The sequence below is a fragment of the Canis lupus genome, chromosome 3 (assembly GCF_003254725.2).
Source record: "Canis lupus dingo isolate Sandy chromosome 3, ASM325472v2, whole genome shotgun sequence".
In the NCBI taxonomy this organism is placed as follows: Eukaryota; Metazoa; Chordata; class Mammalia; order Carnivora; family Canidae; genus Canis; species Canis lupus.
The window spans coordinates 91,674,818-91,700,692 of NC_064245.1; the positions used below are offsets into that span (position 1 = coordinate 91,674,818).

Here is a 25,875-nt window from a genome sequence, read left to right on the forward strand (position 1 = left end):
GAAGTTGCTCAGGGCACCGACACTGTTCCTAACTGTTCCTTCCCGCAGTCTCCCTAGGGCTTGGCTCCTCTGTGCCCCACGGGCCCGCATGAGTGCCCACCACCACGACGCCTGAGAGCCATTCTCCCTGCTTTCTCCCCTGCTTCCTCGAAATTCTTCTCACCTGCAGTCACAGGGATCTGCAGACGTGGGCATGTATCGCAGCTTTCCAGGAGGAAAACCTGTGTCCCCTCATGCCGTGGCTCTGTGGCCTGGCCTCTGGGAGACACCTGGTCCCCTGGCCAGCGACTCTGACCTGCCACTGCTCCCTCACCCACTGCCTTTAGGTCTCTGCCTACGGCTGTGTGTGACCACGCACACATGGCTTCTCTGGCCTATAGCAGGAAGGACACTTGAGATCATGGCACTGTGTGTGTGGATTTGCACGCAAATGCATCCGTGTGTGCACATGTGGGAAATCACTTTCACAAAACAATACATATCCTTGCTAAATGCAGCACCCCTGATGGTTTCTATTCTGAATGGGATTTTTGTTGTTAAAACCAAACACACTGTAATAGGCTAAGCTGATTTCCTGGGACCTGCAGTACAAGAGCTGCCCACACCTGCCCCTTTGCTCTGCAGACAGGGCACCACTTGTATTTGTTCATTTGTTTGTCATTGAAAAGGGCCGTTACTGTTTCACACTCAGTACGGTCTACTGCCTTATCTATCAGGTGGTACGAGGAGCCTACGGGGCCTGGGAAGCATCCCCGTCTGCGGACAGAGCCTCTGGCAAAAGCCAAGAGCAGAGCAGAAGGATGTGTGGACAACAAGGGGGTTGCATGTAGGCTGGAGATGGGGAAGGATGGCTACAGTGGGGAGGCCCTGAGCCCTGGAGGGGCCAGTAGGTCCGGGTCCCATGTGTGAGGAGGTGGGCCTGGGGGCCATGTGTGGTTGGGGTACTCTTCCTCGTGCCCACTTCACTTAGGGCCCTGGGGAGATGTGGGGGAGGAACAACCCACAGCGGCAGAACCAATGCTCTCTGGTCTCCCCCGGACCCCAGTGAGTCCTCTGAGCAGTGGACTCACTTGTCCTGCCCCAGGTCAGAGGTTGCTCACGGTGGGACCAGGACCAGGAGGATAAGACCACATGCCATCGAGGACCTGGGTTTGGCGTAAACTCAGAGAGGGGGCATTTGGGAGGGTGACCTTTCTGTGTAGGGGGGAGAAAAACAGACACCAGCCACTAGAACAGCAGACTGGTCTGGCTGGGAGCTTTCCTTGGCCTGCTGGCCTCCAGCTAGACTCAGCCTCCCCCCTGCTTCCAGGAGCAACGCCACTGCAGGCCTGGCCCCAAAACATTCTACTGGAAAGCCTCCCACTCTGCCAAGTGGATACTGGTGACCCAGCAAAGCAGAGCTGCTGTGCCCCGAGCGGAGGCCATCCATGTGCAGACGGGAAACGGGTGTCCTCCATGAGTCACTGAGATCGGGTGCTGTTTGCTGCACGTGCCATGTAACTTTTGGAACCAACTTGTCAGTTTCCACACATACTAGGTCCTGTTGGGTTGGTGCTTAATCAGTAACGTAGATAAAGCTGACGTCTCAAAAAAAAAAAAAAAAGCTGACGTCTCTGCAGCGTGGACTCTCTAGTCCACAAGCATGGCGCCCCTCCGTGTACTTAGCTGTGCTCTGGTTCCAGTGGTGATTTTCTGCACTGAGGCTGCGCCCTGTTAGCTTCATCCTTGGGCCCCGATGATTTGGGGTGATACCTTGCTCACCTCTTAAGATGTCATCTCTGTTGTGCTTATTGCTGGTATATAAAAATCAGTAGATTTTGTTCATTAGCTTTTATCTAGTCTCCTTGTTTTCATTTGATAATACTGTTGGCTGATCTGGAGCTTTTCCTAGAGTCTCTCTCTGCACAACCATGTCCTCTCCAAATGTTCAATCTCTGTGTCATTCCTCCCTTTCTTTCTCTCTGCCACCTTTTCCTCCTTGCACAGGCTACGAGGAGACACAGTGGTGATGGTGGTGTCCTTTGTCACTTTGTGACTTCAGGGTCAAGCTTCCAGTGGTTCACCATGACGTATTCGTGGTACCCTGGCTTTCTTGCTAAAGGGTTTTTATCAGGAGCCATGTTGGATTCTATCAGATGGTTTTTCTGTAAATATCAGGGTTGTCATTTGATTTTTTTTACTGTATTTTGTTGATGTAGTGAATTGTATTTATTTTTAGAATTTTAAACCCAGAGCAGGGGATCCTCGAGTGGCTCAGTGGTTTAGTGCTGCCTTCTGCCCAGGGCCTGATCCTGGAGATCCGGGATCGAGTCCCACGTCGGGCTCCCTGCATGGAGCCTGCTTCTCCCTCTGCCTGGGTCTCTGCCTCTCTCTTGCTCTTTCATGAATGAATAAATAAATAAAATCTTTAAAAAAAAAAAACCCAAGGTAGAATTCTCTTTTTTTGAAGATTTTGTTTATTTACCTTTTAGAGAGACTGAAAGAGAGCATGGCCCTGGAGGGGCCAGTAGGTCCGGGTCCCTTTTAGAGAGACTGAAAGAGAGCATGTATGTGCATGTAAGCCGGGAGGAGGGGAAGGAGGGGGGAGGGAGAGAGAATCTCAAGCAGGCTCCACTTAAGATCATGACCTGAGCTGAATCCAGAGTCAGATGTTCAACCAACTGAGCCATCCTGGTGTCCCTATACCCACAGTCAAATTTTAAACACTACAACTTGGTTGTGATGCAGTATAGCCTACATGTGCATGAGGGATTGAGGGGTTTTGTGCCTGTGTTCATATGAGAACCAATCTGTAACTCTTCTTATAGATACTCTCTTCAAGTTTTGGTGAGTCGGGTTTTCACTGGCTTAAAAGGAGTTGGAAATTCTTTCATTTTTATTTTCTCTAGTTTTTTTTTTGGGGGGGGGGGCGTTATTCAGAGAATGTATGCTAGAATTCATGGGTGGCACTATTTGATCCTAGAAGGCTTTTTGTGGGGAAATTTTTTTTTTTTTTGTGGGGAAGTTTTTAACTAGGGTTTTAATTTGTTTTAAAAAAGATCTTATGTATTTATCCCTGAGAGACAGAGAGAGAGAGAGAGAGGCAGAGACACAGGCAAAGGGAGAAGCAGGCTCCACGCAGGGAGCCCGATGTGGGACTCAATCCCAGGACCCCGGGGTCACGCCCTGGTCTGAAGGCAGACACTCAACCACTGAACCACCCAGGCCTCTCAGGTTTTACATTTTTAATTAGATATGGAGTCTTCAGAGTTCCTAATTTTTGGGTCAGCGTGAGTGGTCTTTCTTTAGGAGTTTGTGTACTTTATCCAGATTTTCAAATGTCTCATCAGCGTGCCTGCGGTATTCTGTATTTTCAGAGTCTTAGATCTGTAGCGATGTCCCTTTCTCATCAAAGTAATAGTTGCTGCAGTTTCTCTTTATTCTTCAACAATCTTCCTCGTTTTATTTTTTTTATCAGCATTCTCAGAGAAGTAGTGTTTATCTGCACTTTACATTTGTTCTCAGCTATGTTCTCTGTTGTTTCCTTTATTTTCCTTTGGACTTAGTCTGTTTTGTAAGATGGGTGGGATTTGTGTTATGGGATTGGGGCACCCCTCTGTTCATCCTTGCCTGGATTGTATGTGTTTGGCTTCTTTACATTTTTTTGACTTTCACTTTGAAATACTTTGAAATTTCTACTCAATTACTCCTGTGACCTGTGCATTTTCTGAAAGTATGTTGACTGAGAAATAGGGAATTTTACTTGTTATTTTTACTGACTTTTGTTGAAGCCTAATAGGGGAAAGTGCACAGATACAGGTGCGTGGCTCTGGGAATTGTTTGTGACCTGAACGTATCCACCACTCAGACCAAGACAGAGTTCATTTCCATGACCCCAGAGACCCTGATGTGGCCTAGACCTTCCTGCCGATGTGAGGCCCTCAGAGACCTCTGCCATTTTACCTTTGTCTCACCTGCCCCTACCCTGCTGGCGTGTGGTTTCTTCTGCCTGCACAGAGCCCCACAGGGCAGCTAGTGTGCGGTCGCCATTCTGGTCTGGGTAACCCATTTCCCCTTCCCTCGTGTTCCTCATTGGCCCCCGAACCCCCTGCTCCCACCGAGGAACCATTTCCTACCTCAAGACAGTGTCTCCTGTTGGTGACAAGTTCTCTGGTTTGTCTGAAAAGGACCTCTCTTCTTGCCTCTGTTTTTGTGTGTGTGTGTGTGTGTGTGTGTGTGTTTTATTATTCATGAGAGGCACAGAGACAGAGGCAGAGACACAGGCAGAGGGAGAAGCAGGTTCCACGCAGGGAGCCTGACATAGGACTCGATCCCGGGTCTCCAGGATCATACCCTGGGCTGAAGGTGGTGCTAAACTGCTGAGCCACCCAGGCTGCCCTCTTGCCTCCATTTTGAAGCATATTTTAACTGGGCTTAGAATTCTTTAATGGAAATTAATGTTTTCTGGTGCTTTGATCATATTCCTCTGTTGTTTACCTCTTTCCACGGCATGGCTACCCCGTATGTGATGGCAGTTGTCTGCGCAGGTGTCCTGTCTGGCCGGTGCAGGAGGCGTTTGTTAGGCTGGAGAACCCTTGGTTGCCCTGTCTCCACACACCCCCCGTGCCATCCTGGCCTTCACGGACCTGTGATGTGGCCCCTAACACATCGGTGACAGCATTTCCAGGTGCTTGCATTTCTGACCCTGGAGCTCTTTGTCCAGTTTTGGGTGGTCTGTGTGTGACGTACTTTCATTGACCTTGACCGTGGCTAGTTCTAGATCTCGGTTCCCCCTTGCTGAGCACCAGGCTTGGCCATGCTCTCTCAGGGGCACTCCTCTCCTCATTTGCCTAGTCACTGCACGGCCCTCAGGGAAGGCTCCGCGTGTGCTTGCCTTGCTCGGGAGATGGAGGCTCGGTGGCATTAAGCCATGGCATCAAGCCATGTGCCAGCGTGGCAGGTCTTACTGGTGCGGAGCAGAGCTCACAGGTACCTGGAGGCCATGCCGCACCATGATGCCCTGGTCTGCCCAGGCAGCCTTGTGCAGGGTCCCCACCATTCTGACACCCGGGCGTGGATTCCAAGGCCATGTCCCCACACTGGCCCGTCCTCTCCCAAAGCCAGATCCGCGCCGGCCCCTCTGCTGTCTGCTCCAGAAGGCCTTGCCCTTCATGGCACGTGGCCTGGTTTCTCACACTAACCTGATGTAGTTTCACTGTTGTTTTAGTGGAGTTGGGGGGCATAGATGGCCCCCTAGCCACCATCCTGACGTTCATGACTTGGTTACAGTCCAGACTAAAGACCAGACGGGGAGGACACACAAGTCTCTCCCTGCAGCTTTTCAGTCTGGTGTGATTGGGTCACAGCCGCGCTCCTTTGCCTTTTCCCTCCTGAGTTCCGTGTGTGTGCTCTGTCTTCCCCCTTCAGCCTTTGGGGGTGTCTTTCCAGGTAGGGGTGTGTCTCACCTCACCCCTGTCCTGTAGCAGGTGCCCGGAGCCCCTCGCCTGCCACAGCCACTGGCAGCTGGGACATGGGCGACCCTCCCAGGGCTCCTGGACATCTGGACATGATGGTTGGTGTTGTCTGTGGCTAGTTCTAGATCTCGGGGTGCAGTTTTCTCCCCGGGGTCTGTATGCCCGCGTTAGAAGCGGTGACACAGACCTCCGCTTCCCCTCCCTTTCAGACCGACGTGGATATCCAGGCGCTGTTCATGGGCATAGACGGCCTGTGCAAGAAGTACTCAAGAGAGACCTCCCAGGTGAGCGCTGCATGTGGAGCTTCTCACTCAGCATGACGCCCGTCCGCCCAGCACGCATCAGAGACGCGAGTTTGTGATGATGTCAGCGGAGACCCTGTGTGACGTGCTCTGAGACCAGTCCCTCTGGGATTTAGGATCAGCACGTGTTTGCTGCCTTCGCTATGCCTGAGCCCTCGGCTGCGTTCTGCTGTGGCTGCTTATGCCTTTGCTGTGTGTGGGGACATGGCTGTCATCTGACTCTCAGTCTGGGGCAGGCCTCACCTTTGGGTTGTGAAGGGCCCCAGTCGAGGCTGCAGGCTGCTTCGTGAGGCTGTCCTTCCTGAGGGTCACGGTCCACTCAGGCACACTCTCCCATCCCGGGCACCTGTATTCCTCCCGGCCCTGCTCCTCTCACCACGTGTGCCTCGTCCCCCACATCTCACCTGCTGCTCCTCCCTCCAGTGTCGTGAATCCTTCCTCATGCCTCACCCTGCCCCAGACGCCTGAATGCCCAGATGTCACTGAACCATGTGTGGGCTGCCGTTCTCTCCAAGAAGCTGCCTGGGAGAGAAGGGAGCCCTCCAGCCCCCAGCCCTCCTGCTTCTCCCCCTTCTGTTAACGGGAGCTCCCCCCCCCCCCCCCCCCCCCGCTGCAGGCCACCTCCCACCTACCCTCCATGGGAGGGGGCCAAGGGAGAGCTGTGCTCACGCTGACCACCCTGGGCCCGTTGCACATCTGGAGGCCGTGGTCCAGCAGCCCTGCCAAGGCCACCCCTCCTCTGCACAGCCTCTCGTCTCCCACTGTCACGCAGCCGGAAGCACCACGGTGTCACGGCTGTGCGCCTGCACTCAGCCCAGTGTCCTGGGAGGGGCCCGGGCCACACACAGATGCCCCAGAACACAGTAGTGGCGCCGGGCCAGTGCTAGGTGAGGGCCTGGAGGTCTCCTTGCCTTGGCCACAGGGGATCCAGGCCCCTGAAGCCCAGAAGCTGCCCACGTTCTGGGAGGTCCTCACAGCCCTGGCATTGGCGACCACGGGAGCTGAGGACATGGCATTTCCTGACGGCCCCGTGGAGCCCTGTGCCGTGTCAGAGCCCCGTGCCGTGTCAGAGCCTGTGCCCGCACAAGGGTGGGGGGCCACTGCCAAGGGACCTGCCTCACGCCTCTGGGCTGCATGTCCCGTGGCCACGTGCCCGAGTCAGGGTGCGAAGCCATTTCCAGAGGCCACGTGATGGGATTTCACATGTGTGTCTGTCAACATACTGGGCCTGTTGTTATTCTTGAATGAATGAATTGGTGTGTATCTTAGGTTCCTCTTGGTATGAATTTCTCGTGGGGCAGAAAACCCACGTAAAGAGCATGAAACCCCCCTGAGGCCCTGGCCCAGGCCCCAGAACCACAGCAGGTGGCTTCACACAGGCCCTCAGGAAGTCACCCCTCCTGTTCTGGTCAGAAGAAGCAGAACCTTTTCTCTCCTTCCCCTGACGACCTCTGCATCGGAGCTGGCCCATGTCGGTGGGTCAGAGTGTGCACACGAGGCTGCTCCAGGCGCCCTGCACCTGCCGCACAGAGGTCGTGGCTCTGCCCAAGGAGATGGTCCCCCGGGCCGTCCCACAGCTTCCCTGCCCGTCGCCTCCTGGCCTGGCCTTCCTCAGCCTCTGCTCTCTGTAAAAATCTCAGGAAACGGGTGCCCACTCCATCCAGGGGGGCACACTCTACTGGATGAGGTTCGTGGCCCTTTCAGATTTTATTTTGCTGGTGTCCGCACCCCCTGCCCACCCGGTACAGCCACAGCAGCTCCTCCTGAAGGGCCGGACATCCCGGAGGCCCCTGCCTGGTACAGGTGTGCGGTGCACGGACATGGGGCTGATGCTGCCCCCTGCCTCAGCATCCTGTGCGCAGGCCTCCCAGGCTCAGCTCTCCGTGACCCCGTCCTGGCTGTGGCCTCACTGCCTGGTCACAACTGTGTCAGCCACGGAGGCCCGCACGCTTGTTCTCTGCCTGTATTGGTTCAAGGACAGCCGCCGCCCGCCCTCAGGCCGTGCTGGGCCCCGGTGCCAGTGCAGGCACGGCCCTGCTCCTTGGCGCTCCGGGTGGGCTGTCCTGCGGTCGCTTCCAGCGCATGTGCCTCCTGCGTCTCAGGGTGGGCCCTGTTCTGGGACATGAGGCTTACGGGCAGCTGTGTGATACCTTCTTCCTGCTGCGGGCACGGAGCCCGTTGAGGAACGAGACCATGTTGTTGAGGCGACGGACTGTCAGCCCCATCTTGGCTGAGGGCGACTGTGGGGCGGGATGGGGGGCTCTAGGTCTGCCCAAAGCCCTCCTGGCCGTGCGTGCCCCTGCCTCAGGTCTAGGCCTGGCCACCCTTCCTTGCTGCCTCCCCACACCTTGCCCGGAAGCTGGGCCGTCACTGAGCATCGGGGGCACTTCTGGACATGGCCTTGTGAAGATGAGGGTGCCCATGGGGGCAACATGATGGGCCCTCATGGCGCCCCCACCAGACAGATGCTCCAGACAGAGCCCACATCTGTCAGCCTTTGTCCTGGGGAACGGGACCTGTGTATCGTGTCCTCCAGGCCCCAAGGGCGTGGGATCCCCTGGAAGATGCAGGAGTCTAGGAAGGGGGTGTTGGTCACTCCTAACCGTGGCCCCTTCTTCAGGAGGTGGCCTGGCCATGGGGGAGGCACCGAAGCTGTGGGCTGGCTGTCCTGTCCACAGCAGCTCTTGCCCGGGTATGTGCTAGCCCAGGGAGCCTGGGTCCAGGGCCCGCCCTCGTGTCCGTCCACTAAACAAGTCCTGGGCCGCGTGGACAGTGTGGGACCTAGAGGAGGCCACTGAGCACGTGGGGCCGTGCCTGTGCCCGGGGGCAGCAGAGCCCTGTATTGGCAATTACAGTGCAGCATTCCAGGAGGGGAGGCGTCACCATCTGGAAATCTCCCTTGATGTGGGATGCCCGTCTCCTCCTCTGGGTGGATCCCAGGTGGCAGTTTCTGGGTGACACTGGCATTCTCAGGTCCTGCTGCTATGTGCAAGTTGGGGCTCGTGTAAATGGAAGATCAGAGGTGGCACGAGGCCCGGGTCAGCGGGCCTGGGGGTCCAGACCAGGGCCTGGGCTCTCAGAAGCACTCCCCTCCACTTGGTGTGGCACGCGGCCTGCGCTGGTCTCCCCTCCTGGGCCAGCCCGTCCACGTAGCACTTCCAGGGTGTTTCCAGTTGGTGCTGCTTGGTCAGGAGGCCATCCCGTGATCCAGTTGCTGCTGCCAAAGGGATGGTCCGCTGATTGGCCTGCTGGGCCGTGTCCTGTCCTGTGGCTGGGCCCCGAGAACCACTGAAGCCCCAGGCACAGGGGCCGGTGCCACCCTCACTGTCTGTGACCTCACATGGAGCACGCTGCCTCAGCTAGCATTGCATTCGGGCACACGTGCTGCTGCGCACATGGCCAGCACAGCGTCTCCGAGCTCTGCTCCAGACCAGGGTGGCAGCCAGCAGAGCCCATGCCTGGGCCGGCAGGCGGGCAGGGGGACAGGGCGCAGGGAAGCAGAGCATGCTTGTGCCTGCGCTGGAGGCCCCTCCCGGCCACTGCGCCTGGGACTTGCTGCGCGGTAGCGGCCCACTGCCAGCAGCTGACACGTATTCTCTTCTCAGGTTTCAGAATTTCAAGAAAAGCACAGAAGGAGACTGTTGGCCTTCTATAGAGAAAAGGTAAATCCGGGGGGCTGGCGGCCTCGCTAACCAAGGCCGTGTCTCCAGGTGGCGGGCCACTGCGCGGGCACCTGTCCTGACCCACAGCCCGTGGGGTTCTTGTCTGCTGTTGCGTGTGGCCACCTGGGGACCCAGCCAGGGTCACGGCAGCAGTCTCACTTTGGAACGCTGACACGGACCCACTAGCATCCCAGGACTCGGGCCCTTTTCCACAAATGGCAGCTGTGAGGTTGCCCTGGGGAATCCTTATGGAAGGACAGTCAGAATGCCTGTTTGCCCAATAAATACTCTCCTCTGGAGTCTCAGAGCGGACTTGAGATGCCTTGTGGGGCGTAGATGGAGGAGCGTAGGGGAGCACCCAGGGGGGCCCCGGCTGAGGCTGAGCCTCCCCACAGCATCACGCTGTCTGGACTGCGGGTTCCAGGGCCCTGGTGGCCTGCACTCCATGCAGGTTTGCAGCAAGAGGACAGCAGTCGTGTCACCCACATTCTTAAATTTTTAAGATTTTATTTATTTATTCCTGAGAGACACAGAGACACAGGCAGAGGGAGAAGCAGGCTCCCCGCGGGGACCCGACCCCGGGGCCACACCCTGAGCTGAAGGCAGACTCTCAGCCACAGAGCCCCTGGGGGCCCCATCCCCCACATTCTGACTCGTGGCTGAAGACATGTAGATGGTCCATGCAGCTGGCCGATGACCGGGGTCTGGTTGTGTTTAGATCGCGAAGCTGGAGGAATCCCTTCAGAAGTCCGTGCTGAGGATGGAACAGCTGCAGAGGTGGGTGCTGTCCACGAGCTCCCGCGGGGTGCCCGACCGTGCCGCCTGCTTGGCCATCTGTCTGAGACCTTGTGACCAGGGCAGCAGAAGAAAGAGCACGTTCATTTGCCAGAAGCTTCCGTCGAAGCAAAAATGCAGCAGAAGGAAGCAAAGGGGGCCGTGAAAGCACAGGAACAGTTGTCCTGGGGGCGCTCCCAGAGGGCCGTGCGCGGAGGGGCTCTGCGGCCAGGCCCTGTCGGACCCCCACCCGCAGCCTGCTGCCAGGGCTGTGGCGTCCGTGACAGGTGGACGCGTGTGGCCTGCGGCTGGGGCAGGGCAGCCTCAGGCCTCTCGTCTGGCTCAGGCGTGTTAGGCCAGGGGCGCCGCAGAAGCCCCGCTGGGGACCGCACGTCAGGTTGGAGGCCGCAGGGTTGATGTCCTGGGGAGCTGCTGTGCACCGACGGCTCGCGTGTGCAGGGTGACCCCGGCTGCGGGTGGACGCTGTGGATCGGGCGCCGACGTGCCAAGGCCACCACGGGCAGGGTGAGAGGACACCCAGCAGCCGGCCCCAGTGTGAGGGTGTGCTCTGGGGGACCCGGCTCCCAGCCGCTCCGTGGAGCAGGGGCAGCAGAGGGCAGCGCACCCATGTGGGTCACCCTGACTCGGCCTCCGCGGCGTCAAGGAATCCTGTCCTTTGTGAGCTGTGGAAAATTCTCAGCCGCAGTCTTTCCGCGGCCCCTCCTGCTGTGCCGCTCGGTGCCCCATGTGGGTCTGCGGCCCTGGCCCTGCCTCTCTGCCCAGCTCTGCGCTGCACACCTCTCCCACCTCGACTTCATTTTGGCTGCTCGATTTTGCATGTGCGGAAGGTTCTGGGTCATCTTTTTTTTTTTTTTTTCCCTGGGTCATCTTTACCTTCGTGGTGTCAGCGTGTTTTGGTTCCCATTTCTGTTAGGCACGTCACCCGATGCCTCGGGCTCTTGCTCCGGGTGGAGCTTTCTGGCCTGGCTGGGCCAGTCGTCCTGCTGGCTTGCTTGCGCACACCCGGCGCAGCCTGCATTCCCAGGGAGGATGGCCTCATCCTTGGGGGTGCGGAGGCCATGGGCTCTCTGTTACCATGCTGTGTCCCCAGGAGGAGCAGCTTGGTGTCAAGTCAGCAAGCGGGAGCCCGTGCCCGCCCCCGCCCCCTGTTCCCAGGATGAAGTGCGGGCACGTCAGCGAGTCGCGGGCCCCTTGCTTCTCTGCGTGGGAGGGGGGTCTGAGGCTGGCTGGGCCCAGGGCACTGGGCGGACGGGGAGCATCCGGCTTTTTGTCTTCTTGTGCTCCAAACTGCAGTGAGTGACACGGGAGTAAATGTTTGTGGTTTAATTAACACCTTCTCTCTGTCTGTTTAGTATGAGATTGTCACAAGAACCATTTCTTGGCGCAATGAAAACTCCAGTTTCAAGTAAGTAACATGGGGCCGAAACAGGAGGGCTATGAAGAGGCGTTCGCCCGGCTGGACGCAGCCTAACGCTCACACCTCTACCACAGCTCCTTCCGCAAAGCCAGCTGGACACCTGCTCCTGCGCCTGGAGTCGTCAGCCTCTGACAGGTGTGTGCCCTGGGAGCATCGGGGGCCCCTGGGTGTCACACGGCCCTCCCCTGACCCTCTGAGTCCCCCCGATGCTGGATGGCTCCATGAGCGAACAGGAACACGTGGCTCGGGGGTCAGGGGCTGGGCCCTCCCACGTGCCCCCCGGCACAGCCCCAGAAGCAGGTGTGTGGTCCAGGCTGTCCCATGACGGCTCCGTCCCCTTCGTCGTAGCGATCGGCTGCAGGCCATCCCACACCCACGCCAGGCTGATGGGTGTCATCCCTGGGACTCTGGTCTGGGACCAGGACAGCCAGGCTGGGGGTGGCAGCTTGGAAGGGAACCTGCACAGAGATGACGGGAGATGTGCTGGCAGCAGCCCTGGCCCCCACTCTTCCCTGACGCAGTGTGGGTGTGTCTGGGGCAGCGCCCGAGCTTCCTCCAGCAGCTCACCCTCTGCCTGCGTTCCCCCTCGTCCTCTGTCCTGTCTTCTGCCATCATCTCCTGCGGGGTGCCCAGATGGCATGTCGCTGTCAAACGTGGGGGCTCATGGTGTAACACGTGCGGGTCAGGCAGTAAGTGCTAAATGGAGGAGACGCCCCTGCCTGCGGTGCAGGGGGTCTGGGCCTTAGTTAGAGGGGCGAGGACAAGCTGGCTGTGGAAGGAGGGGGCGGAGGAGTGCGCCCCTGTGCGTCTGCCCTGACTGTGGGTGGCCCTTGAGGGCCGGGGTGGGGGGCACAGGTCTGGGCTGGTGCTCCTTCCTCCCCGGAGCCCCGGGCCCAGGAAATATATCCCCTGTTCACTTCACAGAGTGGAGTCCATGCAAGTCGACGGTACTCCGTCCCCGACGAGGAAAGTAAGTACACCTGCTCCCTGTGCTGCTTCCCCCACATGCAGCTTCTGTGGTTTCTCCGTGCACCAGGAGACAGGCGGCCACCGGCCACCGTGGGGCCTCTTGGATGAGTGCTGGCCGAGCAGTGAGCGGGTGGGACGGCTCGCCGGGCGGGTCCTGAAAACAGTCGCAAGTGCGCCCCCCTCCGCAGGCGGGAGGGAGGGAGTGGTGCTGGGTAGTCAGGACAAACCCCTCCCAGCCAGCTGAGGAACTCAGGAGAGGAGCCAACAGGGGACAGTGGCGGGGAGCTCGGCTGCTTCCCTGTCCAGGTGCCGTGCCTCCGGACACAGCTGGGGAAGTGGATCCCCAGAAGGAGAGGCCAGCCTGGGAAGGGGGCCCAGCAGCGCACCTTAGTGTTGGCCAGCACCCCGCACACGAAGACCGTGGGTGCACACTGGGTTCGGGCTGCTCCGTGAGAAGTAGCGCTGTTTCCAGGGACCACCCTGGAGCACGTTGAAGAGGAGTGTGGATCCCAGCAGCAGGCAGGAATGCAGAGCCGCTGTGAGCTGGGTGCAGGGCACACCCTGGCTGTTGGCGGCAGTGCCAACGTGTCCTCCCCATGCCGGTCTCTCGCCCGTCACGTCGGGGGGGACACTGGGCGCACCTCCTCCTGCCCCGGGCCCCCACCTGCCGCTGCTGGCCTTTGCTGCCCAGAGGCTGGACCCTGAGCCTCACACACTTGTGGCCTTGTTTGGAGGTCAGAGGCTGAGGTCTGATAAGTTCACGTGTCACCGGGTGTTAGAGCCGAGGGACTGGAAGATGGTGGGGTGTCACAATTGCAGAGTGAGCGCAGGCCCCGTGGTAGCACGTGCTGCTCCCAGGGCACACAGGGATCATGGAGCTGCTCGGACATCTCCAGGAGAAGGGCTTCCGGGAAGGAAACAAGCAGGCATGCCTGCGTTCCAGAAAAACTATCGGCAGGCTGGGGTGTGCCTGCCCTGTTCCAGAGGAGACGAGTCCTCCGTGGGGCTCAGCTCCCGGATGCTCCGTGAGCCCTGGGGGTGGGTGTGTGTGCAGGTGCCTCGGCGGGAGCTCAGTTAGCACCCAGTGGGGGTGGGAGGAGCGCAGTCTCCTGGGAGATGCTGGGGGGTCGGGGGGGCCGGGGGCAGGGGCAGCACACACCCTCCAGGGATGTGAGAACAGGGCTCGGCTGGCGAGGGGCTGCCGTGGGGGCCGTGGTCTGCTGGTCTGGGAGGTCCCTGCCCCAGGGTACGAGTGGGGGCGAGTGGCCGGGGCTGCAGGGGAGGCACGGTGAGGGCACCACAGCCCACCTCACCACACCTGCGCAAAGCAGCCCTGCTGGTCCTGCAGGGCCTTGTCCTTTGTGCCTCTCCCCACTGCCCTGCGCTGAGCCCAGGGTCCTGGACGGGGGGTGAGAGGGTACCGCCCATGGGGGCACAGGGTGCTGATGGCTCCCCACAGGGCCCCAGGCTCTCCAGCCTGCGGCTTCCTACCAGGGACAGTGAGAGCTGACTCCCAGTGTCCTGTGCACACAGCCCACCCCGTGAGTTCATAAGGGAAGCCAGCAAAATGTGAAAAACCGCTTGAAGAGAATCCAGAGAGCAAACGCGTCAGCCGTGGAGGATGCAGAGACGAGGGCACCAGTGTGCTGAGCACACTGAGCACAGCCAGCGGCGTCCACAGCACCCGGGCGGGACGTGGGGCCGTTGTCCCTGGTGCCTGCACTCCACACTAGGCTGCTCCAGGGCAGGGAGAGCCAGACCCCGCAGCCCCAGGCCCCTGGTCGTGCAGGGAAGTCCTGGGTCTTTCTGGAGTGTTTATTCTCCCGCGGGAAGAGCTCTAGTGAGCAGGTTGTCAGTAGAGGCAGAGCTTTAAAGCTGCTGTGATTACCCCCGGGCCCGGCCTGGTCTGCCGGGGTGGGGTCAGGTCAGGTGGGGCCTGTGCCTGCCGTGCTCAGAGTGGGCCCTTGGCGGGGCCCCGTGAGACCGTCAGGGTCTGCAGGCAGCTCAGCAGCGCGCGGCATCCCAACCTGGCAGGAACTCCCAGGGCCCTGTCCTGCTACCTCTAACTCCAGAACCCGTGCCTGCCACCCCTGTGCCCTGTGTCTAGGGAGCTTTGGGTCTTTATATGCTTTTTTCTTCACCTGTTACTGACTTCTCCCCAAAACAGGATACTCGAGGGCTGACCCAACAAAGAAAAGCCCTTTCTTAGTAGAAGTTACAGTGAGAAAAGACGGCCTAGTGATTTTTGTCCTTCTGTGACAATGATATTTTCTGTTGAAGTTGCAAATACTGCTGGTTGTTCAGAGCTGGCTGGAGATGGGCTCAGGGGCACAGGCCTATGGGAGGCTGCAAGAGGAGCAGGTGTGAAGGGCTGCTGGGGCACATGGGGTATGCGTCCGGGCACCCTGACTCAGTGGGTGGCCACGGGGCAGGGAGCCCTGGAGAGGGTGGGCGGCTGGGCACTCTGACTTACTCTGAGTGCAGCAGTGTGAGGCAGTTGCCGGGACTGGCTGGTGGGAAGGACGCCGGTCCTGGGGGGACAGCCACGGCCAGCCCTCCATTCCCACGGACGCTGGGGAGATGCTTCACCTCGGGAAGCTCTGTCGTGGGTGTGAGTGTGCGGTCAGCGGACGTCTCACTGGAGAGCCGCTCCCCAGGCAAAACAGTGCTGCTTGCTGTCCTTCCAGGGTGGAGTCCGGCTGTGGGTGTGAGCGGGGCCTACAGTCACAGAGGGTGCCCCGGAGCAGGGCCACCAGGGGAGGCTGCGGGGCGATGCGATAAAGGACCACGGAGGTGGGTCGCCTCGGGTGGGAGCTGGGAAGGCAGGCCACCATGTGGGCCTGCGGGCGGTGGCCAGTCTAGAGACCGGCAGGGGCCGGGCGTTGGAAGGGCCCCGGGGGATAGCCCAGGCAGCCGCAAACAGCATTTGGCCTGGGTGCGGGCAGCACCTCTGATCGGAGGGGGGTGCCCCCATCACTAGGTCCACACCCGGGAGGCGGGGAGAGGGACCGTCCCTGGGGGCGTGACAGGTGCATGGCCGGGGCAGGGCCCCGTGCGGCTGAGAACGCCTCGCCCCTTCAGTGTCTGCATTTCAGGTGACAACGTTACATGCACAAAATGAGGATTTCGTCAGAATCTTTTTTTTTTTTTTTTTTTTGTCAGAATCTTAAAATTTATGATGTCAAGAGTGCCTGGATGGCTCGGTTGGTTAAGTGTCTGACTCTTGGTGGTCTCAGGGGCATGAGATGGAGCCCCACACTGGGCGGAGGAGAGTCTGCTTGAGATTCTCTCTCCCCCTCTGCCCCTTCTCCTGCGTGTGCATGCTCGCTCTTGAATAAAATCCTTAAAAAGTAAAATGTAGGGCAGCCCCAGTGGCTCAGCAGTTTAGCGCCGCCTGCAGCCCAGGGCGTGATCCTGGAGACCTGGGATCGAGTCCCGTGTCGGGCTCCCTGCATGGAGCCTGCTTCTCCCTCTGCTTGTGTCTCTGTGTCTCTCATGAATAAATAAATAAAATCTTAAAAAAAAAAAAAAAAGGTAAAATGTATGACATCAGTAAGGACATGATGTTTTCTGCCTTCTGACATTCTTGAGGGTACTAGGCGGAGGCCTCCGAGTGTGGGGAGGAGCCGCGAGTGCCCTGCCCTTGGGGTCTGCGGTCCGGGCACCCAGGAATTTGGCCACTGACGGGACTAAGCGTGTTGCGAGGAGGAGAGTCTTGCTCAGAAGTGGCAGCATCGGAAACTGGCTTGGTGTTTTTTTGAGATTGTATTTATTTGAGAGCGAGCGGGGGTGGGGGCAGAGGGAAAGGACCCCAGGCTGACTCTGCGCGGCTCCATCCCGCTACCCTGAGGTCGCGACCTAAGCTGAAACCAAGAGTGGGGCACTGGACCCACGGCAGCACCCAGGCGCCCTGACCTGTCTCCGTTTACGCACTTAGCCCGAGGTAGCAGCTGGGCCGGCCAGAATTTCCCTGATCAGCCCACCCCAACACGGACGCATGGGTAAGTGGGGGTCCCCACACCCACGCCCAGGGAGGGCCCTCCACTGTGTCGGTGCCCCTCGGCGAGGGTGTGGCCCATGGGGCACAGACGGGAGGTGCTCCTGCGGGGGCGGTTGTCCACAGCAGGGCTGCTCCCGGGAGCCATCGGGGGGCTGGTGGGTTTCGGAAGCCAGGCCCCTTCCCCCGGCCTTGGCCCTCCTCACCGCACCCATGAGCTCAGGCCTAGGGGGGCACTGCTGGTTAGCGGCCAGGCATGGGGCCCAGCGTCTCTGCCCTCTGCACCGCCTCTGCTTCTGGCCCAGGGTCTTTAGCAGCTGTATCAGAGTTGGACGTCTGACTAAAATCACATCTCAGGGGCCGGGGGCTCCATAGCACCTGCCATGGAGACTCTGGTGGCCCTTCCCACGTGGCTCAGCCGCTGCCACCGCGGTGGTGATCCTGCTGGCCGGGAGGACCCACGCGTGGGCGTTCACCTACTGTCCACCATGGGCCTGTTGTGCCAGCCTGGAGGCACTTCACCCTGTGTATGCAGTTTCTCACTCTAGCTGGTTTCTTGCCCTGCACGGACCTCCCTGCCACACCCTGGTGAGGACACGTGACGCCCCCTCCAGTCCCTCCCAGAGTCCTGTCAACGCCATTTCCATGGTGCTGGGGTGCTGTTCCTTGCAGACGCTGGCTCTGGCTCCCCACTCACCTTTGTTGGGAGTGTCCTGTGGGCCCAGCACCCCTGCACCCACACAGGTGGGAGGCCAGCAAGCTTTCTACACATGCCTTTGTCCCACTGCACACTGGCTGTCACCTTCCCTGCAGCCGTGGGGCCTGCACTGTGGAGACCAGCAGCGTGTGCATGGAGCTTCCCACACCTCTGGTCTTCCCCTCCAGGTGGACACCTGTGGCCTGGCCGCGCAGCCTGGCTATGCCCTCGGCCCTTCCCACCCCTGCGCTTGCCCCTTGCCATCTGCACTGTGTGCAGTGTGCATGCAGGGGAGATGCTGATCTTCCCTGGATCCTCTCCTGGAACGCATTTCCATAAGAGAATATGGGTGCTTTCCAGATGTATCGAGCAGAATTGAGAGGCGATGGGGCGGCTGCCCTGTGTGCGTCCTGTCCCCTTTGCCACTCTGGAAAGGACTGGTCCTTGTACTGTGACTGAGCCTGAATGCCCTCATTTTAGCGCTTTTTTTTTTTCCCCACGACTTATCTATTTTTTTCCCTTTTTCCTTCACATACATAAGATCCTCAGGATGAAGGATCTTGATTTGCTGTTTAATTTTGTGTTTGATTTTTTTTTAACTTTAGATGCTTAACATTTTTATGTCTCAAATCTGTGGTTATGCCCTTGTTTGCTTCATAGATTTCTGTGTTTGGACAGGTTTTTTCCATACCCATGCCGTTTCTTCTAGTTTTCAATATTTATCTTTTTCCAAGGTCTTTGGAGTATGTTTTAAGATATATTGTAAGATGAGTATCTCAACTTCGTATTTTTATAATCTCTTCTGAAAATACTTCAGAAATGACACACTGAAAAATAGTAAGAACAACATAAAAAACTCCCGTTTTCCCCTCACCCGGATTCTCCAGCTGTGATCATTTTGCCAGCTTTGCACCCTACCCTTTATGGCCAGCGTATCCTCGAGCCACTGAGAGCATGTCGCCGACATGGCGCCCCAGCTTCCCTCAAAGGACTGGGGTGCTCGCAACACCGGCACCTCCTGGGGGCAGCTTGGCATCAGCATGGCTCTGCCCCTCAGCCACTGAGCAACCTCATCTGCTCTCAGGCCCAGAGTCCCCTGCGAGGACACCCTGCATCTCACCGTGCAGCCACTTGTGTCTCCTTCACCTTCCCTGTCTTTTCTCTCTTCAAGAGTGTTAAGGATTATGGACCTTAAATTCTAAAGGAGCCTAAATGATACCCTCCCTCCCCCACCAAGCCTGGGCCAACCAAGCTGTATCTAGTAGAATTCTTCTTCAAAGATTAAGACAAACACATCACAAAGTAGCAAGAACATAATTGTTGCTAGCAGATCGGCCCTACAAGAAATCTAACAAGGCATTGAGCTGAAGACACACACTGAAAGTACCTGATGCATCAGAGGGGATGGGGTCTCTTTCTCTTACTTTACAAAACGCGAAATTGTGGAAGCAGCAAGCATAACCCTTGCTGGAGTCATAAACAGATGTAACCCATAGGGCGGTGTGCACAGAGGCGGGGGGAATGGGGCCGTACTGGAGCAGGGGGGACGTACCCCTGCAGAACTTAGTCCATGTTAGCTAGAAGCAGACTTGTTTAAAGTAAGCACGACTGTGACTCCGAAAGTAGTTCTAAAATAAAGAGGAATTAAAATATTAAAAGCAGTTGCTTACCACAGAAGGCAGTGAAGGCAGACCAGAAGGAAAAAGGGCACATGAGGCCTATAGATAAAGAGCAAAATAGGTGTAAATCCAATTATGTCAGTGCTTCTCTTCAGTGTGAAAGGGACCAGACCCCATTTTGAAGGCGGGGTTGTCAGACTGGATGAGGAAGATGCAGCCACACACCATCTACAGCACAAGTGAACTCACGGTGCAGGGTGGAAACCACAGCACGCAGACATGACCAGACCAGCTAGAGCAGCGGTGTGAATATTGGACAAGACCGTTTTGGACGAAGGATGTTTCTGGAGAAGAGGAGGACCATCTCAGTGACACAGGGTCACTGTATCAGGAAGACACTATTATAGTGTGTATGCAACCACAGAGTACGTTAGTGAAGCAAAAGCTGACAAGATGGAAAGAAGAAATGGACGGTTCAGTTTTAGAGATCTCCATACTCTTCTCAGGTTGATAGAAAGCTACACAAGGGAAGACGTGAGAGGAAATAAGCAAACAGTGATGTAGCCCACACGGATCTAACCAGTTGGAGATAAGATCACATGTAAACACACTAAACACCTCCCAGCAGAAGAGCAGGGATTGGCAGACTGGGGCAGGAGCTCGCCCCAGCTGGATGCTGTCTGCAAGAAGCACACGTTAGACTCGAAGATACACATAGGAAAATTACAGGAAAACCTCTACCAAGTAAACAACTGTACAGAGCTAGAGAGACTATTTTCACAGGCAAAACCAGTTTTAAGATAAATATTGGAGATGGGCGTTTCATGGCAAAAAGGACCAATATACCAGGAAAACATAATGATTACTATTGACACACCAAGAATGAAAGACCCAAAATACATGAGGTCAAAACTGACAAAATTAAGAGGGGGAAATGGTTAATTCAACAATTGTGATTTGGATATTTCCTATCCCACTCCAATAACCCGAGTAACCTGCTAACCTCACTGACTTACCTGAAAGATGTGGACCCCACCCGGCAATAGCACCACACACATTCCTTTCCATTGCAAGTGGAACTCTCTGGAACAGACCACATACAGGGACATACAACAAATCCTGACACATTTAAAGGGATTATAATCACACAAAGTGTATTTTCAGGTGACCATAGAATTACATTAGGAATAAACAAATTAGAAAAAAAACAATATTTAGAAATTAAACAATACAATTATAACAGACTTTGAATGGATCAAGGAAAAAAGTCACCAGCAACATCAGAAAACGAATTTAATGAAAGTACAACATACCAGAATTTATAAGATGCAGGTAAAGCAATGCTTAGAGGGAAATGTATAGCTTTAGGTACTTAGGTTAGAAAGCTCTAAAGCCAGTGAGTTAATCTTTTTTTTTTTTAAAGATTTTATTTACTTATTCATGATAGACATAGAGAGAGAGAGGCAAAGACACAGGCAGAGAGAGAAGCAGGCTCCATGCCAGGAGCCTGACTCGGGACTCAATCCCAGATCCCAGGACCACGCCCTGGACCAAAGGCAGGCGCTAAACCGCTGAGCCACCCAGGGATTCCCCCTAAAGCCAGTGAGTTAATCTTAAGAAGCTACAACTAAATAAATTAGAAGTGTATTAAATAGAAAACTCAGTGGAACCTAAAATTTGTCCTTTGAAAAGATTAGCAAAATTGATAAACTTTTGCCTAGAGTGACCAAGAAAGCACAAATTACCAGTATCAGGAATGAAAGAAGGGACATCACTACATACCCTACAGATATCAAAAGAATTACAGGAAAATGTTATGAACAATTTTATGCCAACAAAGTAGATGACTTACATGAAATGGATACAATCTTAAAAAGACATCATCAAAACCACCTTGAGAAGAAACAGTAAATCTGGATAAAGCTCTATCAAGTAGAGAAGTTGAATTAGTAATTTTGATAACTTTCCACAAAGAAAAGCCCATTTCTCAATAGCTTCATGGGTGAATTTTATGAAACATATAATGAAGTAATAGTAATCCTGTATGAACTCTTCCAGAAAATAGGAGAGGATTGAATACTTTCCAGTTAATTTTATGAGAACAGCAATGTCTTTTTTAAGATTTTATTTATTCATTCATAGAGACCAAGAGAGAGAGGCAGAGACACAGGCAGAGGGAGAAGCAGGCATCATACAGAGAGCCTGACGTGGGTCTTGATCCAGGGCCTCCAGGATCACGCCCCGGGCTGCAGGCGGTGCTAAACCACTGTGCCACTGGGGCTGCCCTGAGAACAGCAATGTCTTAAAGCCAAAGACAACAAAAGAAAATGGAACAGCATTCCTTATGAATTTGAATGCAAAATTCTTTTAAAATATATGAGGCAATCAGATCTAGCAACATAGAAAAAGGGTTGTATACCATCACCAAATGGGGTTTATCCTGGTAACTCAAAGTTCTTTGACATCTAAAGACCAATTAAGTATGTTAGTAGAAGTAAAAGATGTAAAAAACAGATCTTTTCAGCAGATAATTTGACAAAATTCTGTAATCATCCATGGTAGAAACTCTCAAGAAACATGTAATATAGATGGCATCTTGCTCGCCGGGTAAAGAGCATCTGCAGGAAACCCACAGCCAGCAGGGTACCGTCGAGAGGGAGCATGCTGTCCCCTGAGACCAGGTGCAGGGGTGTGGCGCCCACAGTCCACGGCTCCTCTCCTGTCCAGCATCCCCTGGGGGCCCTGGCCAGGGCAGGGTGGCCAGAGAAGGAAGTGAAAGCCCCGTCGGGCGGGAGAGAATGCATGTAGTGTCCTTATCATAGACGGTGCCCTTGGAGCAGAAAATCCTAAGGGGTTTTTAAGACTACTAGTAGGAATCAAGGTTGCTGAGGTTACGGGATGCAAGATTCTTGTACATGAGTCTGCTGTAATCATGCATATGATACAGCCTGAAACTGAGGCTAATCAATTGGCCATAACTGCCACATGTTTCTTCTGGACTTTGTATTTTTTTCCACTGATCAAAATACCATCTTCCTAGGGGCGGTGGTGGCCCAGCAGGTGGAGCAGGCAACTCTTGATTTCGGGGTTGTTTGAGCCCCACATTGGGTGTAGAGATTAAAATTTTTAAAAATACCATCTTCCTGATTATTTTTGGCTTTACTGCAAATTTTTGAAATCAGTGTAGGTCCTCTGGCTTTACCAAAATGATTTTGGCCATTCCAGGTCCTTTACATTTTTACATAAATCTTAAGATCCATTTGTCAAATTCTACCAAATAAGCTTGCTGAGATTTTGATAGGAATCGTGTTGCTTCTGCACATCACTTTGGGGGAGAACTGCTGTCTTAACAGCTTTGAGTCTGAATCCATTGGCATGGCGTGCCTGTCTCTCCACTTGCTAGATGTCTGATTTATCTAGGGGATCTTCTGTGGGTCTCTGTGTATAGGTCTGTCTTTTATTGATCAACTTATGCCTCAGTAATTGCCTTTGATGGTGGAATTCTCTTCATTTAGCTTTCAGGTTAGTTACAGTCCTCAGGGTATAGCTTTTCCCATTCTTTTTAATTTTCAACTGTGTTTGAATCCAAAGCATGCCCCTTGCAGACAGTATTAGATGTTGCTTTTCTTCTTGCCTGGTCCATTCTTCTACTGTCTGCCTTTTTTTTTTTTTTTTTTTAATTTTTATTTATTTATGATAGTCACACACACAGAGAGAGAGAGAGAGAGGCAGAGACACAGGCAGAGGGAGAAGCAGGCTCCATGCACCGGGGGCCCGACGTGGGATTCGATCCCGGGTCTCCAGGATCGCGCCCTGGGCCAAAGGCAGGCGCCAAACCGCTGCGCCACCCAGGGATCCCCTGTCTGCCTTTTCACCGGCGTGTTTGGTCCGTTGATGGCAAATACGGTTATCAGCATCTAGGGATATATATCTGCCATTTTGCTATTTGTTATTTGCTGTTTGTTTTTCGTCTGTATCTCCTTAGCTGTCTTTTTTTTTTTTGCATTAAATATATTCAGTGTATCATTTTACACAAATTGCTTCTTATCCCCTCAAAATTGATATGTCAAAGCCCTAACCCCACCCCCACCCCCACCCCCAGGACTGTATTTGGAGACAGAGCCTCTAGGAGGTAAATGAGCCTGGGTGCCGGCATCTCTCCACCCGGCCCAGGCTCCTCCCCCGCCCCAGCCACACTACATCACCTGCTTTTGGGGCACCTTGCTCCATCCATAAGTGCTCTTGTCCGTCCGGCATCACAGGGGGATGAGTTTTTCCATATTCTGGATAATGAAACTTCCACCCCCACCCCCCCAAACAACAAATGTTTTTCGTTTCTCAGCGGAAATCTTTGTAAAGTGCATTTAATAGTATTGCTTTCCTAAACAGGAATTACAGGCCTTGACTTGCTGGCGTCTTGCGATCGTGGAGCATCAGCCTGACCACATGTTTTCAGTGAGGGCGGAAGGAGGGGGACAGCTGAGCACCCACGTGCCGGGTCCTGCTGTGCTCTTGAGTTCCTGCGTGGCTGGGGACGGTCTTCTGCTCTGCAGAAGTGTCACTGGGTTCTCATGTGCTGGGGCGGGGGGGCCACCTTGCTGGGTTCAGGGGGCTCCACCTGAGCGGCCCCCGTGAGATGACCTCTGGGGGCCTCTGCTTCCTCATCTCTGTTGGTGACCGTTCTCTCCACAAATTGCTGTAAAGAATAAATAAGACCCGGCCTCCGTCAGCTGTAAGGGGTTGAGCACGAAAGCCAGCATTACTGTTTGTGGTCCTGCCCCATGTTGGGGCGTACTGGGCTTGGTGTCATCGGCCGTGTGGCCGGCGGAGCAGGAGGGGCTGCCGTGCAGATGACACTGTGCTCACAGTCTCCTGGAAGTGGCAGGCAGGCGCACCACGCCTATGGTGGGGTGGGAGCAGGCTGGCCAGATTTGGGGTTGGCTAGTTGGGGTCGTAAGAGCAGTTTGCAGGGCAGGGTAGGGGCTGTCTTGTGAGACGCTGGCCGCGTGTAGACGCCGTGGGGTAGGGAGGTGATCCGGAGCACAGGCTCAGGGCTCAGGGCTCAGGTTTCACGTCACAGGTGGGCTGACAGACACACCTGTGCTGCCTGGGAGTCAGCTTGCCTTGGGAGGGGGGTCCTCCAGGGCAGGCAAGGCCCCACGGTGTCAAACCGTCACAAAATGCCGAGAATAAAACACAGGAGACGCTTTGTCTCCCGGATTCTCAGTATGTCTGCAGAGCTCCAGAGGGTCACCTGCGGACTCGGGCTGCCGCGGTGCTGCCAGCAGCGGAGTCCTCCCGCGGCGCGCGCCTCCCACAGCTGGACAGACAATCCCCGTTGGCCCGTGGGCGCCATGCAGCCCTGGGAGGGGCCCTGCCCTTTCTGACCCAAGTCCTTCAACTGCGGAAGGAACATGGACACCTGAAATGCTGTCCTTTTTTTCCCTGCCATTCTCCTGTTAAAATTCTCCAAAATCTGGATGCAGAGTTCGGGTGTTAAACAAGAGCAGCCTTGAGATTTGCTCTCTGCTATGACTAACGCACGCCGGGGGCTGTTTACGTCTCTAGAGGAAGCTTCTCATTAGTGTGAAGGATGTCAGCAGAAATTCGGGAGTGTGGATACCTTGCAGTGTGGGTGGAGACGAGCTAGTGCTGGCCGCAAGGGCTCACCAGAGCTGGAAGCTTCTAGCAGCTCTTTCCCTCCAGTGGTTTTTAGTAACAGGAGCCAAGACCGACAGTGAGGGGCCGGGTGCATGTCTCCAAGCGTCTGCGGAGCCCGGAGCGCGGTGTCAGGCTGAGGCTCTGCGGGGCCCCCGGTGCATGTCCCCGGAGCAGCTGCAGCGCAGGGACAAAGCACTGGGTGCCCCCTGTTCTCCCCCCACCTGGGAGGTGTGGAGGGCGGTCTCTGGGGTTGTGGGGGACACGCCGCCCTGTCTCACCTCTAACCCTGTGCACGCAGGCAGCGTCTCCCACGGCGGCCCTCAGCTCCCCGGCCTGATGCCCAGTCTCAGCAGCGGGTCCCAGGCTCTCAGGTAATGTCCCGCCGGCTCCGCGGATGCCCCAGCGGAGAAGTGGGCGCGCTCACCGCCCGACTCCCTGCAGATGCTGTACTCAGCCCTCCGTGGGCTCCTCTTAAACCAGTTTGCGCGTGTCCTGAGTAGGAGTATATTGTGTAGACCACTGTATGCTGTGCTTCTTTGAAGCTAAAATGTAACTTAGGCAGTTACCTTGTCACCAAGGAGTTACCTTGTCACTCCAAAGGAGCCATTTCATGGCCACACGGTATCTCGTCCCAGGAACAGACCCAGGTCAGCAAACATGTCTATAGAAGGGCGGGTGGTAATGCTCTCAGTTCTGCCTGGTGTAGACACGGTCCTGGAAGGTAAGTAGGCATGTGGCCGCAGCTGTCCTGCTGCAGCTCCGTCTGCAGATGCACGTGGGGCTGGCCTGGCCGCCAAGCGCCAGCCCTAAACATACCACAGCCCCTGACTCCATCCTCACCCTGGGGCTTCATCTGCTCTGCTGCATGTTGGAACCCCGCCCTGTGTGCCCCCAGCCTGCCCGGGGCCATGCCTGGGACCTGCTGCCCGGGGGACTGGCCCTCCCCGCCAGAGCGCATCAGCCCAGAGGAGGGCCAGTGCTGGGCGCAGACCCGCTCGCAGGGGCGAGGACCATGTGTGTCTGTTGGATTGGCTCCTAGGATCCCAGCGCTGCAGGTCCCCTGCAGGACGCCCCAGGCCCCAGGCCCAGCGGGAGTAGAGGACTCGCCCAGCCTGGCGGGCTCCCGGGTGCTGGCCCCCAGGCCACCCATCAGCATCTCAGCACTGCTGCAGAGGCAGCATGTAGGCAAGTGTGCTCTGCTTTGACACGTAAATGCTTCTCTTGGGAAAGCGTGTGTGGAGTGCGCGTGGGAGTCCGTGTGGGGGGAGTAGAGAGCTGCACTGCTGAGCTTGGGTGCGTGGCG

The 25,875-nt window shown here is 56.1% G+C and overlaps 1 protein-coding gene across 1 annotated transcript in view; it reads left to right on the plus strand.

The window, feature by feature from the left end:
• RNF212 (ring finger protein 212) overlaps positions 1-25,875 on the plus strand; it is a 29,861-nt gene that overhangs the window by 3,767 nt on the left and 219 nt on the right. The window contains exons 3-11 of the mRNA XM_025437856.3: positions 5,663-5,737; positions 9,361-9,417; positions 10,136-10,194; positions 11,565-11,617; positions 11,704-11,764; positions 12,554-12,599; positions 16,536-16,599; positions 24,871-24,943; positions 25,612-25,757. Of these exons, the coding sequence (XP_025293641.1) occupies positions 5,663-5,737; positions 9,361-9,417; positions 10,136-10,194; positions 11,565-11,617; positions 11,704-11,764; positions 12,554-12,599; positions 16,536-16,599; positions 24,871-24,943; positions 25,612-25,757 (634 nt within the window). The remainder of the gene's footprint in view (positions 1-5,662; positions 5,738-9,360; positions 9,418-10,135; positions 10,195-11,564; positions 11,618-11,703; positions 11,765-12,553; positions 12,600-16,535; positions 16,600-24,870; positions 24,944-25,611; positions 25,758-25,875) is intronic.